Source organism: Argopecten irradians, chromosome 2 (assembly GCF_041381155.1).
Source record: "Argopecten irradians isolate NY chromosome 2, Ai_NY, whole genome shotgun sequence".
NCBI classification, from domain to species: domain Eukaryota; kingdom Metazoa; phylum Mollusca; class Bivalvia; order Pectinida; family Pectinidae; genus Argopecten; species Argopecten irradians.
In genome coordinates this window covers 12,303,648-12,327,465 of record NC_091135.1, presented here as the reverse complement: position 1 = coordinate 12,327,465, position 23,818 = coordinate 12,303,648, and the positions used below count along the sequence as shown (strand labels likewise).

Below are 23,818 nucleotides of genomic sequence, written 5' to 3'. Positions count from 1 at the left end.
TCAGTAATTACATTAACATCATACTAATAGCCAGGGTCATTCAAGGATGTACCAGTGATCAATAAGATTGGGTGATAAAAAATTTTGGATCTTTCTGAAAATTAAAATTATGCTATTCTACTCTCTTTTTGAGCCACTTTAATTATGGATTTTAACAAAATAATGATAATAATACTCAACAACTTTCTAAAGCACAGACTTGAACTGTGAATAGTTTTACACATGTGTGTCTTGTTAAAGATGCTCCACCGCCAACGGACCATAAATGGTACTCATCATTTGAACTATAATTGGTGTTTAATCGTGTATATGTATATCTCATTAACACAAAAAAATAATATGAAATGATTTATTTTGCTTTTGGCGCATGCGCAATCAGTACTTCATTCCATATACAATATAGTGCCACAGATTTTTTTCGGGATGCAAAAAATTATTTTTGATATTTTCATCTTGAAATGAAATAAGAAGCTCAAACTTTTCAATGGTGGTAATGGTGTAAAGTAAGTAAGTTTTGTAACCGAAGAAAAATACTTAATCGTCTGCTCCTGTATTAGATAGAGAAAAAATACCATTTGTCAGCGGTGGAGCATCTTTAAGTTTCTATTTTATGATGACCGAAGATCCTACAATAACAGGGACAACAGTACATCATTATTAGTTTTAATTTTTATTGTTACATTGCATTATGAGATTGTATTTACATAATTCATTAAACGACATATTTACAAGTTTATTTACATATCAATTTGAACATCTACATATGTACAGAATCATTAAATCAATTAATAAAGCTCATTAACATCTGGAGCGTGATCTATCAATATTGTTTTAATTTACAAGATCAACAAACAAACAAACATGCTTAATGAACATGTTCCATCTCATTCACGATAAAATAAATTAGCTGTAAAATTTTACTTAATCAATCGATGAAATAAATTTGCTGTAAAATTTTACTTAATCATTAAACAGGACTTTCAGTACATGATCAAAGATTTATAACAATATTTTGACATTCAATTTCAACAATACATTTCATACATAATTGTTGGATGCCATGTACTATATACAGTATTGTTTGTTTACATCCTAGCTGACCAGCATTATTTCAGGACATATCCGGTTTTGTAGAGGTCATAAGGACATTGTTTGAGATTCAAATCAAAGTGTTACAGAACTTGGGTCTTAAAATTCTGTACAGAAAAAAACCAACAAAAAAAAGCAATCCTCACCTTCGCCTTATTGTATTGACATACTGGTGATAGTTTAATATAATTATTTTGTGATAGAAATTCTATGACATCATTATTTTGAGATAGATATTAAAGTCATTTTATCTGAAAAATATGACGTTGCACTCACAAATACATGTCACAATCAAAAACTACCTGCAAGGGCAGATAACTCTTTTATTTTATATGCAAAGTGGGATTACAAAGGTTGAAAACATTACTCCTGTGCACACATTTCAAAGTTATGAACCAAGAGCCAATTAATTCTGGATATCGATGTCAATATTAGACAAGATTCAGCTAGACCAGAGATTTCATGTTGTGAACAAATATTGCTGCCTCCTATATTTAAGTTCTTACTCATTACGCCTGTAAACATATTTGAAAATCTATGAACCAAGGGCCAAATACTATATAACATTGCACTAAAACTTAATTGAGGACGAGATATTCTGCAATAATTACGGGAAAATTTGACCTTTGATCCAAGGTGCAACAGCAGTGCACTGCATATCAGATTTAGATCATGAAACTAAAACTTCATAAACTACCGTATTCGACCCAATAAGTGCTCAGGGCATTTAAAAAAAAATATGATAAGGTACTAATAAGACAAAATTATTGCAAATCTATACAGTTTTGTGTAGTTTTGGTCTTTGTTTATGCCCGGGCAATACTGAAATTGAGGCCTCAAAAATGGTGAGGGGCACTTATAGGGACATGGGCGCTTATTTGGTCAAATTTGGTATCTAAATGTATATTTAACAATTTGTAATTTCTGTCTTGGTTATACAAAGAACCAACAGAATCAGCACTAATACCATAGGTCATCCTTCATCAAAATGAGAGATGTAATTATTTTACATAATATCATTCTAGAAGCACAGGTTTAGATGAAATGAAAAATGCTATTTGTATAACAATAACAGCAAAATGACATGATAATACTGATGATAGTGACATAAACCCTTCATATAGCTAACCAATCAGAGTTAATAAATATCCATTCTGTCACCAACAGATTGTATTATAGAATAATCCTTTTAGTAATTCAACCACTAGAAATGTCCCCAGAAACATGCATGACACCACTTTCTGGGTTTTTTGTTCTATCATATTAAAACAGCTGCCTGATACTACAATCCATACATGACATACGCATTATTTCTGGGTGACTTCTCTGTCTTAGAAACATCACAGCCATGGATGCCATGCGGGGTCCATACGACACAGATTGTCGTGGCTGTTGGCTGCAGCAACCAAGGTACTAACACTGCTTTCTGCACCATCAAACTTAGCAAGATCTGAAAGTTGAAAAGATAAATCTAAATGTGTCATAATATCATCACAAGAGGCTCAGGGGGCCTGTATCACTCACCTGGGTTAATTCAGTAATAATAAACATTTATCTGGCTTATAACTTGACACAAACTGTGCATGTCATGTAATGCAGTTATGGATTAAATTTTCATAAAGCTGTCAAATTTAAAAGAAATTTGAAGCATATCAAGTTGATAAATGAATCCATTCATAATATTCAAAGAAGAAGTCTTACCAATTGACCCCACCCCTCAGGTCCCGAGAAGTTCAGACCAACAAATTGTACAATTTTTGAATCGCCAACCCGTAAGGATACTACATACAAAATATGAGCAATTTGGTCACGACCATTAGAGCTTGCCCAAAGGGGCCAGTTCAATCATTTGTATAAATTTGAATCCCCATCCCAAGAATATGAGCAATATCCATTCATGACTTTCAGAGAAGTCATTTAGAGCAAGACAGCCCCATCCCTCTGGCCCCTGGGAGACGAGTTGTTATGGCGTGTAGTATATATATATACTCACTTTGTAGACGGGTTGTTATGGCCTGTACAGCTTTACTGACCATCACGATTAACTGTTCTCCATCCATGTCAGATGGTTCGCTCCCTGGAGTTGTCTCCTCTTGTTTCTGTTATATCATCACATCAATTAATTAATATATATAATATGGTTTATACAGAAATTAGAAAAAAAAAAAAAAGAAAAAAGAAAATTCTAGAACTTTTTAAGGACTTCTCAAGGCCTTTTTTTGTCATTTTCAAAGCCTCATAAAAATCAAATTTAGATTCAATCAATACAAAAATTAAATGTTGTGTTGGCTACAACTTATCAAGGCCATTTGGTGAATTTAATGGACTTTTCAAGGCCTGTGCCCACCATGTATTCCGTATTTGCATATTACAGAGTTATCTGCCCTAGCAGGTAGGTATTGATTGTGACGTCATGAGTTTGCAAGCGTAATGTCACATTTTGGAGAAAACGACGACGTGAATAACGTTCACAAAATAATGACATAACAATCAATACCTACCTGCAAGGGAGCTAACTCTGTAATATGCAAAGACAGAATATGGAATACAGAGGCAACATTACTTCAAATAGTGAGCTTTCTGTAAAATAGTGAAATGCTTGACGGGTCTAAGTGTGTAACAAAAAGATAATTAGGGCTTTATGGTAAGACAATGTGTCCGTTGTGTAATATATTACCTTTTTGTGCCACGTAATGTACTCATCACGGAGGATGGTCCGTAGAAAACTGGGTAGTTTATACTGTGGCTGGACGAGACATCGCGCAGCAGCCACCATGGAGGCTGTAAGAGGTCCTGTCACACTCGTTGTAGTCAGGAAGTCTGCTATGTTAGGACTAAGGCGGAAAGGAACAGGACGGTTGGCATCAAGGTCACCTGGGGTTATAAAAGGTCATATCAGTAAACATGTGAGCATTCCGTCAAGGTCACCTGGGGTTATAAAAGGTCATATCAGTAAACATATGAGCCTTCCTTCAAGGTCACCTGGGGTTATAAAAGGTCATATCAGTAAACATTGAAGATGCATTTCAACACATTACTCAAATAAACTAATACAAGTGTATTGACAGAGTTTGTTTTCAATAAAATTATCATCATTCTATTTCTGGTGTTAGTGCAGTAACCCTATTAGTCAGAAAATTTCCATGGTAAAACTGGTTCAAAAATTGTAAGGCTGCAAGCCAAGTTTCATTAAGATCAGTAGATTTACTCAAGTAAAATATTGTGTTTAAAAGGTCTATTGCAAAAGGGCTTAACTCCGTCAGTTAGTCAAATTATTCTGATTTTCAAAGTCCTCCAAAATTTTAGACTGTAAACAAAGACTCATTAACCTCCAAGTTAGTGAATATTTACTTTTAGTAATTATTAGATTCACAAAGTCAAATAGCAATATTATTGCAAAGGGTAATAACTCTGTAAATGAATGTAGGAACAAGTATGATGTAAGACTACCTACAAAGTTTCCTGAAGCTCAGTCAATATTTACTCAATTAATCACGTTCAAAAGGTCCAATGTATAATTGCAAAGGACAATAACTCTGTCAATTCACGTAGAATTCCAATTTTCAAATTTGTTCAAAGATTTTAGCCTTTTTGACCCCTGTGACCTTAAACAAAGGTTGAATATTTTCTATAACCAAGAGACTCAATTATTTACTTAATAAACCTCATAATGAGAGCCTGACACAGGTGAGCTATGTATTGCAGTTATGGAGTCAATTTACATAAAGATCTGTGTCATTCAAATTTTTAAAAATATATATCAAGCTGATACACATATGAACCGTATTCGACCCAATAAGCCCCCATGTCCCTATAAGCGCCCTCCCCCTTTTTGAGGCCTCAATTTCAATTGTCCACGTATAAATAAAGACCAAAACTACAAAATATTGTCTAGATTTGCAATAATTTTGTCTTATTAGCACCTTTTCATATTTTTCCATTTTTTAAACGCCCCTGGGCGCTTATTGGGTCGAATACGGTATATGATATCCGTTCAGAGAAGTCCAACTATTTGTACAATTTTGAATTCCAATTTATTCTATATAATTTTTTATTCATAACGAGAAGAATCAGTACCTGATTGGTCATCAATATCAAACTTAAAGTAGGAGATGTTAAGGTAACCACAGTCCTGATGTAGGTACATCATGTCGGGGTTCATCCTGGTCAGGTGAAGCACATACTCAGCGAATCCCATCAGGGCCAGCTGTATAGTCATCTGTAACATAAACATTAGCTTATTCTTCCAGGTCCTTTATAGGGTATCAAGGTAAACATCAACTTTTCTTTATCTTTATCAGGGTAAATATTGATTTAAGCATTGATGTCACTATTTTTTAATTTTATCGGGGTATGAAAAAAAAATTGTTTGCAAACTGTGTGAATCCCCGATAAAATTAAAAAATAGTGACATCAATACTTATAATTAATTTTATACTCTATTTGAAAATGAAGTATGTTTAAATGTACCATTACAGTTGTTTTTCAAGGGATTCTTTTTTTCCGAATCAATACGTAACGTCAATGTCTCTATTGTGACGTCACGATAACGTCGGGGTTTCGCGCCATTCTCGGATTTTTTTTTCATAGTGGTATGCAAAAAAAATATTAGCCAATCAGAAACCCGAATTTGGTATGAAAACAAAGAAAAATTAATTATTTGATTTTTAAAGTAAATAGTCAGGCAACGGAAAACTAAAGTGAGTAAAAATGGTGTAAATATACTCAGTATAATTTCTTATGGAATACACATTTCCTGTGAAAATTGCTCTGAATGGGATGAAGTTAATTTATATTATAGAAATCCTAACATGTCCTCTTGGCTCTTGGACTAGCAATGTTCGTGTTGACATTTCCAAGCAGCCTCACTTTCAAAGATTTTTTTTAGAAATGTGCTAAATTTACATGGGGCTTTTCCATAATTTCAATGGTCAAAACTGGACAAGGTAAGCAGAACTGGACCGCCGTTTGTATGTAAGGACTTTTGGAAGGCCGATGAACTCATTTAGACTTATTTTCTCTGCCCAACTATTCACTTTAAGTTTCTTTGATCTTTACCATATTTCGGACTTTCATATTTCTAATCTTAGTGATAAACTCACTGTTTTCCTGAACGTCCAGTAATCTGTTGCTGTTAAGAATGTATGAAGAGCCCACTCCTTCAGAAGGCCGCGAGGTACCATATTGGTCTGCACTTCCTTGAGAACATCACGAAGTACTTGATGGCTGGCCTGGGCGCCGCGAGCCTGAACGGTGGCAAGTCTCTCATAGTAACGCGCAATAGGGGCATCATGTTCAATACCTCTCTTAGCACATCTCTTAAATAGTGAAACACAGCAAGAAATGAGTACAATAGTCCACAAATGTTTTGTTATTTCTTCTATTATCTATATAAATACGAAAAAATCCCATTCATTACACATGTATAATTATAACGGTAGCAAACGAAATGAATGCAGACATCAAATTTTTGAAATCAAATATCACAAAGGATGGATTCATGAATGTGTGAACTATTTGGCAGCACAAGGAATGATAGAACATTGATAAAAAACTGATTTTTTTATGTCTGGATGCCACAATGGGAATAATTCACATACCACGTGATATCTAATAACATTTGTGAGGTACTTGTATCTCCAATGGTGATGGAACGTCACCTTTTTTTTATCTTCCCGCTGAAACGACGTTAGCTTGGGACATCATCGTACAACCTCATTCCATCACCAATAGATAAAATGGTCCTGAGCAAGGTTATCAGGTATCATGTGATACGTGAATTATTCCCATTGGTTTACACACATCAGCATAAGTTGCCAAGTAGTACTGAATACTAATAAATTGTGTGATGGCATCTTGACATAAGCAGTCAATGTTGACCAGTCAACATTACATTTCATGGACAACAACATCTGAAATATTGGACTCTTTTTACAATACAATGGTATTGGGAATACATAGTAAAGATGTAAAAGATCAAATGTCCCAATGACTTTAAGGTAACAATACAGTACTAAAGTTGAGATTAGTTACTAAACTTTTGTCACACAATACTTTGGATCACAGCCACCTTTCTATCACTTATACCCTACAACCAATTCACCATGCATCATAATCAGTTTGTCCTAGAGAAGATAATATATTGACGGTGGACAGCACCTGTTTGTAAACATCAAGAAGAGAGATAGAGGCAGGGTTGTCCTCCACCAGGCGCATTTGTGGCGATATGGCTACCACACGTGGAATGGTGAAATATAGCAGTCTTCTACATGTCTCCTGTAATAAAGAATTGGAATGTTTAATATGTGTAGGAAGGAATTAAGGTTGAAGAATCACTATTTCTGTAAATGATGCACATTGGAGTTTGCCTGTCTCCATGCTAAATGTTACCAGGGAATTTTACGGTAAGTGATAAGAGTGGAGTTTCAAGATTTAGGAGGTAACCTAGTCTACTAGTACCTCGGGGGTTACAGATGGACCACTACTTGTATCAAACTGTTGCTAGAGTATGCCATGTTGGATGTCAAGGGCGACATCTCTTTTAGAGGGGGAGTGTGTTACCAGGGAATTTTACAGTAAGTGAAAAGAGTGGAGTTTCTAAGATTTTTGAGGTAAGATTAGAACTGGTAATCAGAGGGGGCCTTTATTTTTTACATATCTTGTGACAAGGTAAGGGAAATAACTCCAGTAATGACTAAACGGAATTTGGCGCCAAAGTTGCTGACGCTGCAGGTTGACTCATGCGTGGTACAGTTCTATGGAATAAATCGATCGTTTCATGAAAAACTCAAGAGTCTCTGTCTTTCCCCTGCAGGTGTCAAACTCTGGTGTTACATAAACAAATAACTCTCAAATATCAAAATGACATGAGTTGGCAGAGAATGTATTCAAGTGTTAGTTTTTTTTAAGATTACACAAACTTTACCTTTTGCTTTGTGAGGAAGTGATTCAGCATGCGTAGTAATTGTAGGACACGTTCTTCACGCCGTGACTCGGTCAGACACGCATCATTAACGACTAAGTAAGGATACACCTGTAAAAACAACAGGTAAGATCATTTATTCATTCAAAAGACAACCCTCGTTAATACAGGTACTTCTCCATGAAAATGTCTGAAAAAGTTAACTAGCTTGTAAGATAATACTTTAAAGTATCAAGTATTCAATGAAGGTTAATGATCTAAAATACCGGATAATGGGTAATGATTGCTTTTAAACAAAACATTATATTGCTGTTGCCAAACTTGATCAACCTTATACCTACCTTTCCATTGTGACCACGGATGTAGAGACGACGTGCCGCCGTGTTGTGTTTCTGGACAATCTCCACGCGCGGCATGAAGCGTGCAATTCTTACATAGTAGTGGCTGTGCTATTGACAGGAACAAAATAAAACATTAATAATGTAGAATCAGGGATGCAACTGTACCATATGTTATGGAGATAAGTAGTCCAAGATGGTTCTATAAAATATCTTCCTCACATTCTTGTATAGTTTGGAGACATAAAAGATACAAGCAATTCTTTGTGTTAATATAAAACAGATTTTCTGACTTTGTATCCAATATTCTTAGACAATGGCATATAGAAAACCTTTACCCATGTTATACAAGATAAATCGAAATTTGGAAGAAGAGAACAGGGGCCGTTTTTGTTATTCGGAACAACGGTTCGTTTAAAGTCATTAATTTATAAATCTGATGGATTGCAGTTTTTTGATACAGGCCTATGAGGGCTTTGTCAAGAAACAATATAAAAATCACCAGTCCGTCTTTAATTAATAAACGAACAAATAGTCCAACCAGTCAAACCGTAAATAAACGAAAACGGCCCTGATGTCTATCAGTACTAGTCAAGGGGAGATAACTTGTAAGGGAGAAACAGGAAAAGAAGACTTACTTTTGGTAGGAGGAATTCTCCTGGGAGTTCAACTTCTGCCGTGTGTTGTGAAAAGTTACTGAGAAAGCGGCACTTCTCTTCTATCAGAAAGGACCTAGGACAAAAATCAAGTACATAAGGGAGGTAACTCAGACAGGAACATTTCCCCCGTTAGGAGTGCTTAGAAAACCGTGACAGCAAATAGTTCTTCAAACATGAAAATTGTGCATTATTTTTAACATTAACTTCTAGTGTATGTGTCCTTTACCATAATACAAACTTAGTTTCTAGAATTTGCCATTCTACACAAAATCTCTGTTGACTCTGTGACGTCATAGGTATGACAGATATATGAGTAATAATCAGAAATTTAAATTCATTGCTTCTATGATACTTTGATCTATTTCCAACAGGTTTGTGAAATTTTGCAAAAATAATATTACTGTACTGGTAACTTACTTTGGGAGTAACTTTGTCTTGGCCTCAAGGATTTTGATCCATTTCTTGAGTTTGCTGATGAGGTTATGTAGCTTGGTTGACCCAGGAACACTAAAATTACAATAACATCCAGAATACAAGGTACCACCTACCAAGCATGATCCAAGTATACCTCCGACTTCATCATTATATTCTCAGTTCGTATAGACGTCATATAGTCACGTTGAATTCTTTCTGAATTCCGTTCATGTAAAAGGTGGAACCCACTTAAAATATTTACAATTTACTTGAATTTTTATAAAGAATTTCAAAATCTTTACCACCCATCTTGACTTCTATTAAGTCTTATTTCTGTATGCTATACAACAGGATTTATTTTTCTTCTGAATCATGAAAATATTTCCGCAGATACATAGTGGGACTTAATCATGCAGATTGTGGAATTTATCCAAACCAACTGTCCACATAATTTTATAGGAGCTAGATGAGAATATTGTGTCCAATACAATGTTGAACGAATGGTTTTACCTGAAGTCAAAGTCAGTAGTAAACTGACTCTTCATCTTCTGGAACACTGGGTCCTGAGCTGTGGCCTGTGCACGACGCGCCAAAGACTCGGAGGCTGCAGACGAGAAGGTTGTCGTCACACTCGACACATTCTCTATTCCAACACCAAATGTGCTCACCAGCTTCTTCATAAAGTTCAGGGTATGTGGCGTAATGGTTGCATCCGCCACTGCAACACAAATAAAGGTCAAAGTTAATAAAAATGAAAATTAAACAAAGAACTAAAGTTTTCACAAAAAATATAAATAATGATAATTACCTGCACCCCTATTCTCAAAAGCGACAGCATAACATTTAGCGAGTCCTTGTCGGAGCTGTCGTAACACTTCTTCATACCAGTTCTCACGGAACCAAACCATCTACAACAAGAAGGAGTTATTTTGTATAATAGAACCCTGTAATTTAACTCAAGGGGAAGATTTCTTTTCATCCAACTGGGCCCAGTTTTATGAACATTCCTTAAATTTAAGGAATCCTTTAACTTAAAATTCTCAATAGGAAAGCATTATGAATTTAAAGGAAGGCTCCTTAACTTAAGATTTTTTTCCTGGACTTTAGTAATGCTTTTCTACAGGGAAATTTAAGTTAAGGAGTTCCTTAAAGTTAAGAAATTGTTCATGAAACTTGGCCCTGCATTATGTAAAATCTCTATAATTTAAAATGATTTAAGTAGTTAGGATTTCTCATGTAAAATGCTTTGCAGTATACAGAAACAAGTATAATTACATATCTTAGTGTATTTGTTAATTTGGTTTATGTGACCACACAACACTACAACAACATGTTATAATCAATTGAATTGTCTTATTGTTTACAGTGTCATTTAAGACAAACAGTGCTTTGAGAACCTCCCATTGTTTTTTGATGTTTCCTTACCTGGTCTACAATTCCCTCCAGGGAACTGAGGATTGTGGGATGGCAGTCACGCTGGATATGCATGATCTTACTACAGCGCCACATGGGGGCAGGAGCTCGGATTGGACCAGCGTCACCCTGGGCCGTGGAACTCTGACGAGTTGAAGTCTGGCTTGTCTGTGGCGCTGGCTGCACACTAGTATCTGTACCACTGCTATCTGTAACATATTTGTATAAACTTTCAGGTTTCTTTCATCAGTTCCGAGACAGATATGCACATTACACTGTATAACGATTATTGCCACTAAGTTTCTTTGAAATCGCTCTAGTAGTTCAGGAGGTGTAGCCGGTCGATCACAGTGTCTACAGACCGACAACCTGAATCATATATACGCTTACCCTCTAACTTTGTTGTGTGTGGTGGCAGGGGAGGGGGCAGGGAGGTGGGGGTAGTGTTCTTTCAAATCAAAGACATTATTGTGACACAACAATATTATATATGGTTCACTGCATCTGGGACACTTACCTGGAGTGCCCGGGGTGGCCGGCGTTGAGGGAGTAGGGGGATTAGACACTGCTGTTGTTGTTGTTGTAGCTGTTGTTGATGTTGCCATGGTAGCTGATGTTGAAGTTGCACCAGCTGTTGTTCGACCTTGAGATAAACTGAATTCTCCGCTCTTAACTGTAAAAGAAAGAAAATTGTTACTACACAAAAAAGAAAATATTTACAAATTTCCTGGAATAGTGCTTTCATAAGACACATTTTAAGTGCCCTGGGCACTTAATGGATCGAATATGGTATGTATTGTACTCTATCTTTACTTACAACGCTCTCTCTGCTCTATCTTGAGAGTGAGATACAGAGTACGGATTGGAAAGTAGACTGCCTGAGGATACATTCGTCCGACTTGATGGAGAAGGTTAATGATAAGTCGACCCTCATTTCTCACTAAACAGGTCAACAGCTGGGGAATCCTACAATACATCAAGAGACAAGATACAGTTGATAGACAAATCATGAGAGACAGATGACAGGAGACAGATGATAAGATAGAGATGACAGGGATGATAATACAGATGACAAGAGACAGATGACAAGATACAGATGACAAGACCAAGATGACAGAAAGATGATGAGATACAGATGATAAGAGGCAGATGACAAGATACAGATAACAGGAGAAAGATAATGAGATACAGATGGCAAGAAACAGGAGACAGATGACGAGAAAAAAAATGTACAAAACACAAGATACAGAGGATGAGAGATAAATCATGAGAGACAGATGAAAGGAGACAGATGGCGAGATAGAGATGACAAAATACAGATGACAAGAGTGATAGCAAGAGAAATGACAAGAGACAGATGACAGATGACAAGATACAGATGGTGAGATACAGATTGCGAGATACAGATGACGAGATACAGATGATTAAATATATATGATACAGATGAAGATATAGATGACAAGACACAGATGTGACATACAGATGACACAGATGACATGAGACAGATGATGAAAGACAGATGACGAGATATTTAGGTCACTTACCATGGTAGCCACTGTATAGGTGGTACCCCAACACAGTATTTATCAACAGCTTCTGCCAGAGTTGTCTTTTCATCGTCGTACGTTAACAGCCATAGGACTTTGGCCAGGTATTTACGGGACTTGCTCTCATTCTGGTGTCGACAGGCATGCAGGAAACACGTGATGGCCGACACACCCAGGTTCATTTGTCTGTACAACAGTTGCAATATTTTATGTCTTTTGTTCCAATTCACAAAATATTTACAAAATTGGAAACAATTTTTTGGGAAGATAAAATGTTTACATGACATACTTGTATAGTAATCAAAAATATCAGTGAGAGTATGCAAAAATTATTAATTTATCCTGTGAAAATCAAACTTGAATTAGGGTGATTTTTTCACCTGGGACTGGGGATGGGATAGATCTGGTGTTGATTTTTTAAAGTTTATTCCATGAAATCTACATTTAATACCTTCAGTTGATAAATTCACTGCAAAGATTGTTACTTTTTATGGCGTAATTCACTTTTATGAACATCATATGAACTTGCCTTTTTCACATGAAAAATGTTTCTACATAGTCTCGCCAAAGTGCCCAAGGCTTGACCAGTAACTTACTTTTCTCAAGTGAAAACTGTTTCTAGATAGTCCACTAGACTGTCCAAGGTTTGACCAGTAACTTACTTTTCTCGAGTGAAAATTGTTTCTAGATAGTCCACTAGAGTGTCCAAGGTTTGACCAGTAACTTACTTTTCTCGAGTGAAAACTGTTTCTAGATAGTCCACTAGAGTGTCCAAGGTTTGATCAGTAACTTACTTTTCTCGAGTGAAAACTGTTTCTAGATAGTCCACTAGAGTGTCCAAGGTTTGATCAGTAACTTACTTTTCTCGAGTGAAAACTGTTTCTAGATAGTCTCCCCAGAGTGCCCAAGCCTTGACCAGCGTGTCATGCATCTGGACAGCTGCAGAGAAGGCCTTGTTAGCGTCATCGGAGCGGCCAACTTGAGCTAAGAACATCCCTTTGAGAGCGTAAAACTCAGCAGTGAACTCTTTTGTGAAGTACTTGAGATTTGTGGACTCAATCACTTCCAAACCCTGCAGTAAACAGCACCATGTAAAATAACACTGTCAAATAGGTGAACATCAAATTAATGAAATACACTTAGTACATAATAGTAAATATTTGAAATCTTACCAGGTCATGCATATCAATTAAAATCTAAACTATTATTCTATCACAGCTATTCTATCATCCAGCAATGTATGGGAATATTTGCAAAAAGTTAGCATAATTGCACAAATACAGTCAATAATATGAATATTAATACCTTATTTGACCCAATAAGTGCCCATATCCCTATAAGGGCCCCTCCTCCTTTTTGAGGCCCCAATTTCAATTGCCTGGGCATAAAAAAAAAAAGACCAAAACTACACAAAACTGTAAAGGTTTGCCATCATTTCTTCTTATTAAGCACCTTTTCGTATTTTCAATTTTAAACACCCTGGGTTCTTATTGGGTCAAATACCATAGTTTGAGAATGAGTAGCCCCAACCTGTCGGGGCCTTCCCTACCTCATTCAGTTCAGTCTTTCCCATTGATCCTGACATCTGTAGGTAGCACTTGACTTGCTGGCGGATCTTCTGGAAACAATCTACAATCGGCACACTTGGTATTGTGTGGATTCTGTGAAGAAAATCATTATTCTCCGTATTAAGTTCAAGTTTATTTCCAAGCTCAATTGTTTTTTTCTACACAAATTTAGCTATTATCATGTACAAATAATGAGGAATCAAAATCAGCATGATATATTTTAGTCTTTTAACTTAACAATGAAAGAGTTCATTGATAGATAAATAGTATACCTGCTAAGAGAATCCAGACAAACACCAGTCAGGTTGTGTTTGCGAGCTATTTTTCCAAAATGTATGATAGCTTGGGCTGAAGCATGGACGCCCAACATCGAGTGGTTACTGTTTTGCTAAAAGTTTAGTCAATAAAAACAGTTCAATAAATTATAAATGTATTTGAAGATTTTATCAAACACCAAGGTTAAGATAGATTAGGAGTGGAAGGGCAAGTCTGGGTTTGAACCCATGACCTCAGAACACCGGCCAGATACGCTAACAATTAAACTACCGAGAGGTACAACAGAATCTGTCCATAACTACTTAAATGATACTGTATTCACAAAAATAGCCCATTTTTTTTTCCCACATTCTTATAAATAAAATTATTTATTGAATATTACCAATAGAACTTGTTTATGATCCACACAAAATTTGGAATTCTGATCCTAATCAAACACTTACAGGATCCTGCTGAGAGTGGTTGTCATAGTGATCGACTATAAATGTATAGTGATGCTGCCTCCATGTAAAGATATCACTCCAGTGGGAGAGGTCATCAGATATCATTGGCAGTCGATTCCTACAACCAAAATCTGAACTTAATTCAAAGTTCAACATTTTATCACATCAATAGTACACACTCGACTTCCATCAAGAATGTATTCAATGAAATGCTCCACTTTTATTCCAAGCACAAACATCAATTAAGAGTCCTCTTATTGAGTTGATAAGGTGATGTCTAATTTTCAAAACTGTGATATCGAGAAACAGTGAGAAAGATGTGCCACATATACTCAATTCTTTACCATTGTATAGAATAAAGTTACCGTATTCGACTCAATAAGTGCCCATGTCCATATAAGCACCTCTCCTCCATTTGATGCCTCAATTTCAATTGCCCAGGCATAAATAAAGATCAAAACTACACAAAACTGTATAGGTTTTCAATAATGCACCTTTTCATTTTTTCAATTTTTCAAATGCCCTGGGCCCTTATTGGGTCAAATACAGTACATGTAAAATAACGACAAGACAGAACATCAATGGACAGCATGTAACTCTCAAGTCCTACCTCCAAGTTTTGACGATGGCTTTCATGTCATGGAGACTCGAGCTGCGAGTAATGTTGGCAGGTTGGAGTCCTTGGTTTATCTGGGCAGCTTCCTGAAGCTCCATAATTTGTTGAGCAGCCTATATAACAAACAATGGGACAACATTACAACATAGCTAAAATTGATACATTGTCAAATACAATAACTACAGTAAAAGAAATTAGAAAGGTCAATATAATGTTTTATTAACCAAATGAAAATATCAATTATTGTTAAATCAACAAAATAAAAGGTATATCATTTAAGGAAATAAATTAGAAATTAGAAATTAGTGTTAAACTTGAACTGTCACCAGATATAGAGTATTTTTAGCACCACATTATCTGTATTTTTTCATTAATAAGGACATTAATCAAAGTAAAGTTATCTCCCCTATTATATATACTTTTATACATTCACTGTAATGTTTTCCTATTACACTATAGCCCAGATGTCAATACTTTTAGTTTTAAAACGAATAACAATGCTTAATCAATATAAAATTACCAAGAAATAGCAATATATAGTTGGTGGGGTTATTAGTGTTGTTATTCTTAAAACTAATAAAATAATCTATTCATGGTATATAACTTGTAATAGTGGTACGTGGATATGTGACACTAACCTGTAGTAGTGGTACGTGGATATGTGACACTAACCTGTAGTACTGGTACATGGATATGTGACACTAACCTGTAGTAGTGGTACGTGGATATGTGACACTAACCTGTAGTAGTGGTACGTGGATATGTGACACTAACCTGTAGTAGTGGTACGTGGATATGTGACACTAACCTGTAGTAGTGGTACGTGGATATGCGACACTAACCTGTAGTAGTGGTACGTGGATATGTGACACTAACCTGTAGTAGTGGTACGTGGATATGTGACACTAACCTGTAGTAGAGTACGTGGATATGTGACACTAACCTGTAGTAGTGGTACGTGGATATGTGACACTAACCTGTAGTAGTGGTACGTGGATATGTGACACTAACCTGTAGTAGTGGTACGTGGATATGTGACACTTACCTGTAATAGTGGTACGTGGATATGTGACACTAACCTGTAATAGTGGTACGTGGATATGTGACACTAACCTGTAGTAGTGGTACGTGGATATGTGACACTAATCTGTAGTAGTGGTACGTGGATATGTGACACTAACCTGTAGTAGTGGTACGTGGATATGTGACACTAACCTGTAATAGTGGTACGTGGATATGTGACACTAACCTGTAATAGTGGTACGTGGATATGTGACACTAACCTGTAATAGTGGTACGTGGATATGTGACACTAACCTGTAATAGTGGTACGTGGATATGTGACACTAACCTGTAATAGTGGTACGTGGATATGTGACACTAACCTGTAATAGTGGTACGTGGATATGTGACACTATGCTGGGTAGTCTCCTCCACTCCTTGATCGCTAAATTACTGGAAACCTCCACCAGTCTCTCAATCTATGAACAAAATACAATGACCTATTTTAGTAATTGACACAATACGCTCACCTCAGTGAAGCATCAAGTATTAAATCTCACAAGATTTTGTGGAAAGTCAGCGGAAAGAATGCTATAGAATTCTGGTGAAAATCTGATACATTGCCAACTTTTATGTTCAACATCTGATTTCTCTTTAACCATCAATATAAATTGCCAACTTTTATGTTCAGTGTCCTATTTCTCTATACCCATCAATATAAATTGCCAACTTTTATGTTCAATGTCCTATTTCTCTTTACCCATCAATATAAATTGCCAACTTTTATGTTCAGTGTCCTATTTCTCTATACCCATCAATATAAATTGCCAACTTTTATGTTCAGTGTCCTATTTCTCTATACCCATCAATATAAATTGCCAACTTTTATGTTCAACGTCTGATTTCTCTTTACCCATCAATATAAATTGCCAACTTTTATGTTCAACGTCTGATTTCTCTTTACCCATCAATCTAGATTGCCAATTCTTATTTCTAATATCTGATTTCTCTTTACCCATCAATATACATTGCCAACTTTTATGAGCAATATATGATTTGTCTTAACCCAACAATATAAAATGCAAACTTTTATGTTCAATGTCTAATTTCTCTTTACCCAACCAATAGTAATGTTGTTTTACCATGGTGACAGTGTTGAGATGGTGGTCATCTGGTTGACAAATAGCAATGTAACCGCGGTACAGGTTCACCTTCCAGGCCATTTCTTTGGGGCAGGACAACTCCACCTATAAATAAAAAGAAGATAGATATGCAAAAGCCAGACATCTGAATAAATGAAGCAACCTGTTACCATAAAAATACATGTCAATGCTCAGTTTTCCCCTTATATGTGGATTATAATTTGTATACAATATAATGTTGAACTGTCCTAACATATTATCATAAAAAAAATACCTGTTCATCAATGGAACTTCTCTACAAAACCAGACTAGGATCAAATTTTTCTCCAGAATTGCAGTGTGTGTAAAGGTCACATGCCCATCACACATGTTTTGTAATTTATAGAATAGTTTGATTCCACATTTAATTTGCTGTTGTAGCCCTCTAATGGTGGTCCATCAGAAAGTCAATAGAGGGGACCATGTTTACCTGAGCAAGGGCATCCTTCATGAGAGCCCAGTTAGGGACCCGCCAAGCACTCTCCAGGACTAGATGGGGATTGGTGTTACCCTTGGCTCCCGCATACTCCTTCAACAGATCCCACTGGTTTAGTTCTTTAGAACACCTGTCCAAGCAGAAATATGGATAGAGTGAGCAAATATCAATTACTTTAGAGCACATGTCGAAGTAGAAATATGGATAGAGCAAGCAAATATCAACTATTTTTTTTAGCATCTGTTCAATTAGCAATATGGATAGAGTGAGCAAATATCAATTATTTTAGAGCACCTATCCAGGTAGAAATATGGATAGAGCGAGCAAATATCAACTATTTTAGAGTACTTGTCTAAGTAGAAATATAGATATAGCAAATTATAATCAATTATTTTAGAGCACCTGTTCAAGTAGATATATGGATAGAGAGAGCAAATATCAATTATTTTAGAGCACCTATCCAGGACCTATCCAGGTAGATATATGGATAGAGTGAGCAAATATCAATTACTGTAGAGCACCTGTCCAAGTAGAAATATCGTGAGTAATGAAGAAGTGAAGATATGAAATCAAACCCCAATCATCATATAGATCAACTGAAATACCAATATGTAGCTTTTGTACATGTTACTTACCGTATCCAACGCTCCTCCCAAAGGCGGTACTCCGGCAACACTGACGGTGACGCTGGGCCAGAGTTGTGGTCAGAACGGGCTTTACCCATCGCCTTCAAAAACAATAGTACACAATAGTTCATAAAGCTATCCTTTTTTAAAAACCTAGATATATACATTAAAAGATGACTGTTACCATAACCAATTTCATAAATCTATCAAAAATTTCCATAATTATACTAAACCTGTTCATAAGAGGCCTGAGCTTGTTCAAAGAAGCCATGTTGTTCATAAGACAGGGCAATGTTGGTCTCGGCAAACTTTGCTCGTTTCTGCCATAAACCAGCACACATGTCCTCTTCCTTGAGTAGGGAGTAGAGTTCACACAAGGCATCCAATGTCTCCTGTACAGGACCATATATGTCATTGAATAAGATATTCTCGTGAAGAAATCACACAATTACCGTGTTCGACCCCAATTAGAGCCCATGTCCCTATAAGCACCCCTCCTCCTGTTTGAGGCCTTTATTTCAATTATGCCCAGGCATAAATAAAGAAGACCAAAACTACACAAAACTGTATAGAATGGCAAGAATTTGTTGGCTTATTATGTTTTTCTAAATGCCCTGGCACTTATTGAGTTCAAATCCATCGTCTAAAAACAAATTAGGAAAATGCTTGAGGAAATTCCGGAGTGAGATATCCCCAGGGCCAAACATTCCGGTGTGTTCAATGATAATTCACAAAAGACGCTACTTATTTAAAAATATGTAGTGAATCAAAAATCAGGACAGTTAAATATGTTCCCTGGCGTTTCCGTCCAGATTGCGATATGTTCTGGCTAGTCCAACAATAATATTTTTAACCCTATAGTATAAAATTTTACAGCTGTTTCACTGTAGAAAGATGACTACAAGAATAATGCTGCTGTCCAGGTAAGATAATTATGTAGAAAGTTTAAAAGATGTTTGAAGGTATATGATTTACCTGTTGTGGAGAAGTGACCGGTTCAAACTCGTACTCGCTGACCGGTCGGTTCTTCACCTGGAGACCAGGACTGTTCTCAAATGCGATCTGTTCCAGTTGGAGACAGGCTCTGTGCCATAGATTGTGTGTGCGGCCAAGGTACTGTTAACATGACAATACATCTTTAACAAACTGTTAAATTTCTAGTTTCCAACAACATCTAGCATATCAAACCTATTATTCTTAATGTCTTTCATATTACAAAGATGATACATGTCCTATGTTTGTAATGTCACAGATATATGTGTATATTATACATAGGACACAGGGACGTATTGTACAAGGACTTCAGGGTACTGGAGGGACACAGTGAGACAGTGCCTCGAGGAATGTGTGTATAGAAATATAAGAGGTGTATATTACCTTGAGGACACAGGGACGTATGGGTACTGGAGGGACACAGTGAGACAGTCCCTCGAGGAATGTGTGTATAGAAGATGGGTGGCAGTCCTTTTGGATAACATGACTTCCACTACACATGAAGGGAATCAGCTCTCCCCCTAACATCTGAAACATAAAGGTGTTTAGTGGTATGTCACAACCGTCAACAAGACCTCTAGACTTGATGGTATATATTTTGACTTATGATGAAGCAAACACACACAAAACAAGGTTTTATATAGTTTTAAGATGTCGTTGAACTATCTGTTGTACAATTTTATTATATGAAGAAAAGAAATTTCAGAATTTTTGTATTTTCAAGCAGTGTTTTTGCTGTTAAGAGGCAAATTCAAACACATAGATTTGTTAAAACAAGGAATTTCTAGACATACCTGTTGCTGTTTGTCTGAGAGAATTTTCCAAATCCGTGGGAAACAGTCAACCCAGGAAGCATGACCCAAGTCTGTGGATGTGTGACACAGCTGGGACAGGGCATTCAGATAGGACACCGTCTACAGGTACAATAGGTTATACAGGTAAAACATATGGCACTGTTTACAGGTAAAACAGGTCTTACAGGTACTACATAGGACACCTCTACAGGTAAGATAGGTCATACAGATAAATCAGAGGACACTAGGTTATACAGTTATAACATGTATTGACGAAACAGGACAAGGAATCACTTTAAAAAGTCACAAATATCTGACAGAATTTGTAATGAAATAGGACACTGAATGATAAAGTGAAAATTGGAAACTTTATTAAACAGATTTTACAAAGTCTACTGGTATTAACTTAAGGTCATACATAAATCTGTATAGTGGCGAATAAGTTGATCTCAACAAAATAGATTTTATATCTATTACAATCATGGAGCTAAAATAGAATGTTGACATGAAAGAATATACCGACCTTGACCTCTCGACAACTCTCCAGAAATTTGGCCTGACGTTGTAACAGGGTATTGATGTTCTGACGAGGGTCCTGATTTTCTTTCTTGGGAGGTTCTTTGGGAATGTTCTCATCTGAAGACACACCACTTAGCTCCATATCAATCTCTTCCTGAAAGCCCAAGAAAATCACAAATTTCAAAATTTTAAGTTAAAGTAGGATTTTGTTTAACTAACATGGTGCAATGGCAACATTTAAAAGTTTAATTGTTGAGGTGCGCTTTCCAAAAACTTTAAAAAAAAACTTGAATCTTAAATGAGTGCAAAATATCAACATGCCTATCTATAGGGTTTAAAGAATCAATGTACCTCGATTTAGCTGTATTAAAATTTTGGCATGGACCATTAAAATGTAATCATTCTTTGGCTATTTAAAAAGAGTAAGAATAGAGTTACCTCCTCCTTATTTGAATCTACCGATTCAACATCCATTGGTTCTTCCTTCATCTTCATGATGGTCTGAAAGGCAGCGCGGTCCTGACTGTCTGCCAAATTCACGATGGAACTTGCTGATGGCAACAGGTTCAAGGAAGACGAGCTTTGGATACTGTGACCATTCATAGCCACGGAGAGCAATAACTTAAAGTAAAGAATAACCAATCAAATTATTTGTTACATAGCAGGCTCTGTATATTTTAAGTCGCCAAACAAAATACAGTGGAACCCCCCGAAACCGATCATGATGGGTGCATATAATTTCGGCCGGTTTAGAGAGGGTTCGGTTTGGAGAAGTGAACCGAATACCGATCATCACGATCCGGATTTAATCGATCGGAAGTCGTTTTTTACATTAGTGCACCGCATGTATGCCTAGTGTTCGTTAAAAACCGACCGATATTGGTTGTTAATGTTAATGTTATCACAAAAGAGAGAATCATACGTTTAAAAGGAATGGATTACAGCAAACTTGACTTTGTTACCGCTTATAAACGTAGTTTAGTTAGTTAGTTGCGTGAATGTTCTTTGGGATGTTCTCGTCTGCAACCTACATACGACCGATCGCTTCCGGTTACGTCAAGAATCAAATTATATGGTCTAATATTACACGATGATCAGTCGATGCCGGTCATTATATGACAGACATTTTCTAAAACAATACGTGGCTCCGGCTTCTTCATACAGATAATTTACGTTATCCGACAACTACATATGAAAATAAAAAAAACCCGTGTGATTTGAATACGAAACTTTCTCTTTATTACTAGCTCTGTTTGTTTTCCTACAGTAAACAAACCGCGTGCACATGGTAGACCTTCGTTAGATATCTAAACAATAGGCATGATTAAATAATTTACACCACCATCTCGGATATAATTACTGTGTACCTATAGCCTTCCCATCGGTATATACATATCCAAGGACATGACATACAACAACTATGGTACAGGTATGTGTATTTCACGGTCGGTTGATCAGACCTCAATGCAATCTATCGGTGTCGCTCAGGTAAGGCCGGTTTTCAGAAGTGTATTTTAGTTACATTTGACTATTCCGATCTCAAAATCGGTCCGGTATTCGGAATTGGGAGGGATCGGTTTCGGGAAGTTTTATATACTATTAATAAAGAGGAATTCATTCCGTACATGACATCCATGTTCGGTTTCTAGAGGTGATCGGTTTTGAGAAGGTTCGGTTTTGGGAGGTTCCACTGTAACTAAAAAAAGTATCAAATAGAAATATTTTAAATCTAAATATTTGTCTATCAAAATAATTATGAATATAGGAAAACAGGCAAAGATACTTTCGAAATTCAAAATCTGTTATTTTCTAAATGGAAATCTATTATAAGGATTCTGTTTAAATTCAATATTTTTGGTGATAGTTAAATTAAATCATCATGATGAGAAGCATCTTCTTACCTCCACACATTGCTTGATCCAGAAGTGGGTTCCCATGGCTTCCCAGTTCTGTGTACAGGTGATATACAGCAGACGGTCAAACATTCGTCGGGGGATTGAGTTCTCAAATACCTATATATACATAACAAAAAGAATTTTTTTTTACTAAAAAATTCAAATACAATTTTATCTAATGCCCATAGCACCTCATCTTAGGAAGTCTTTGAAAAAAAAATTGGACAACGTGTAGATTTGTCACATGTTAATTCATTTAATCTAAACATTTCCTTAGAATTCATTTTTAATATGAATTATTTAGTAGATTTCTCACATGTTAATTCATTTAATCTAAACATTTCCTTAGAATTCATTTTTATGAATTATTTAAAACCTGACTTTTTAAATACTGCAATCCAAAGTGAAAATGCAAAAGGCTGAATTTTCTTTACGATGATAACATCAGTTTGACAGCCATCTAGTTTCTCAGCTATATAATTTTGATGTAACAAGAGAAAGAATGTCAATTTTTACTATGTTTAACCTTACCTCCACAAACTTATGTCTGATAGAGGGTTGATTACATCGTAAGCCACTGAGGAAAGCCGACTCAAGTTTCGAGGTTAGTTCTGTCCCGCTGAGGCTTTCGTCACGGTAAATATAGTTGACTAACTCCAGGAACTGAGCGTTCAGTTCTTGTTCATCTGGGAAGCGTTTCTCCACATGCTGCATGAGTTTCACCAACAGTATGGCTTTCTCCCTGATACTGGGCGACTGGTTGATTGCTATAGGTGTCTGAATAAAAAACAAAATAACCTCTTGCATGGATGACAGAAAATATATAAGTAAACAGAACAATCTCTTACATTGCTGACAGAATAAGTACAAGTTCAAGTCATACAATGTATGAAGATACATTACATCAAGTCATACAATTCATGAAGGTACATTACATCATGTCATACAATGTATGAAGGTACATTACATCAAGTCATACATTGTGTGAATGTATATCTCATGTCATACAATGTATCAATGTACATTACATCATGTCATACAATGTATGAAGGTACATTAAATCAAGTCATACATTGTGTGAATGTAC

At 36.1% G+C, this 23,818-nt stretch overlaps 1 protein-coding gene across 1 annotated transcript in view; it reads right to left on the bottom strand.

The window, feature by feature from the left end:
- Positions 1-2,131: 2,131 nt before the first annotated feature.
- Positions 2,132-23,818, bottom strand: part of LOC138316442 (transformation/transcription domain-associated protein-like) — a 63,281-nt gene continuing 41,594 nt past the window's right edge. Inside the window, 33 exon segments of the mRNA XM_069258137.1 lie at positions 2,132-2,539; positions 3,083-3,188; positions 3,767-3,963; positions 5,167-5,308; positions 6,192-6,407; positions 7,249-7,365; positions 8,015-8,122; positions 8,353-8,460; positions 8,988-9,081; positions 9,426-9,515; positions 9,933-10,140; positions 10,231-10,330; positions 10,848-11,044; positions 11,353-11,508; positions 11,653-11,801; positions 12,380-12,568; positions 13,243-13,454; positions 13,932-14,043; positions 14,223-14,338; positions 14,670-14,787; positions 15,280-15,398; positions 16,671-16,766; positions 17,430-17,534; positions 17,899-18,034; positions 18,540-18,631; positions 18,764-18,922; positions 19,506-19,646; positions 19,908-20,051; positions 20,318-20,437; positions 20,841-20,990; positions 21,275-21,457; positions 22,738-22,848; positions 23,263-23,508. Of these exon segments, the coding sequence (XP_069114238.1) occupies positions 2,430-2,539; positions 3,083-3,188; positions 3,767-3,963; positions 5,167-5,308; positions 6,192-6,407; positions 7,249-7,365; positions 8,015-8,122; positions 8,353-8,460; positions 8,988-9,081; positions 9,426-9,515; positions 9,933-10,140; positions 10,231-10,330; positions 10,848-11,044; positions 11,353-11,508; positions 11,653-11,801; positions 12,380-12,568; positions 13,243-13,454; positions 13,932-14,043; positions 14,223-14,338; positions 14,670-14,787; positions 15,280-15,398; positions 16,671-16,766; positions 17,430-17,534; positions 17,899-18,034; positions 18,540-18,631; positions 18,764-18,922; positions 19,506-19,646; positions 19,908-20,051; positions 20,318-20,437; positions 20,841-20,990; positions 21,275-21,457; positions 22,738-22,848; positions 23,263-23,508 (4,647 nt within the window). The 3' untranslated portion in view covers positions 2,132-2,429.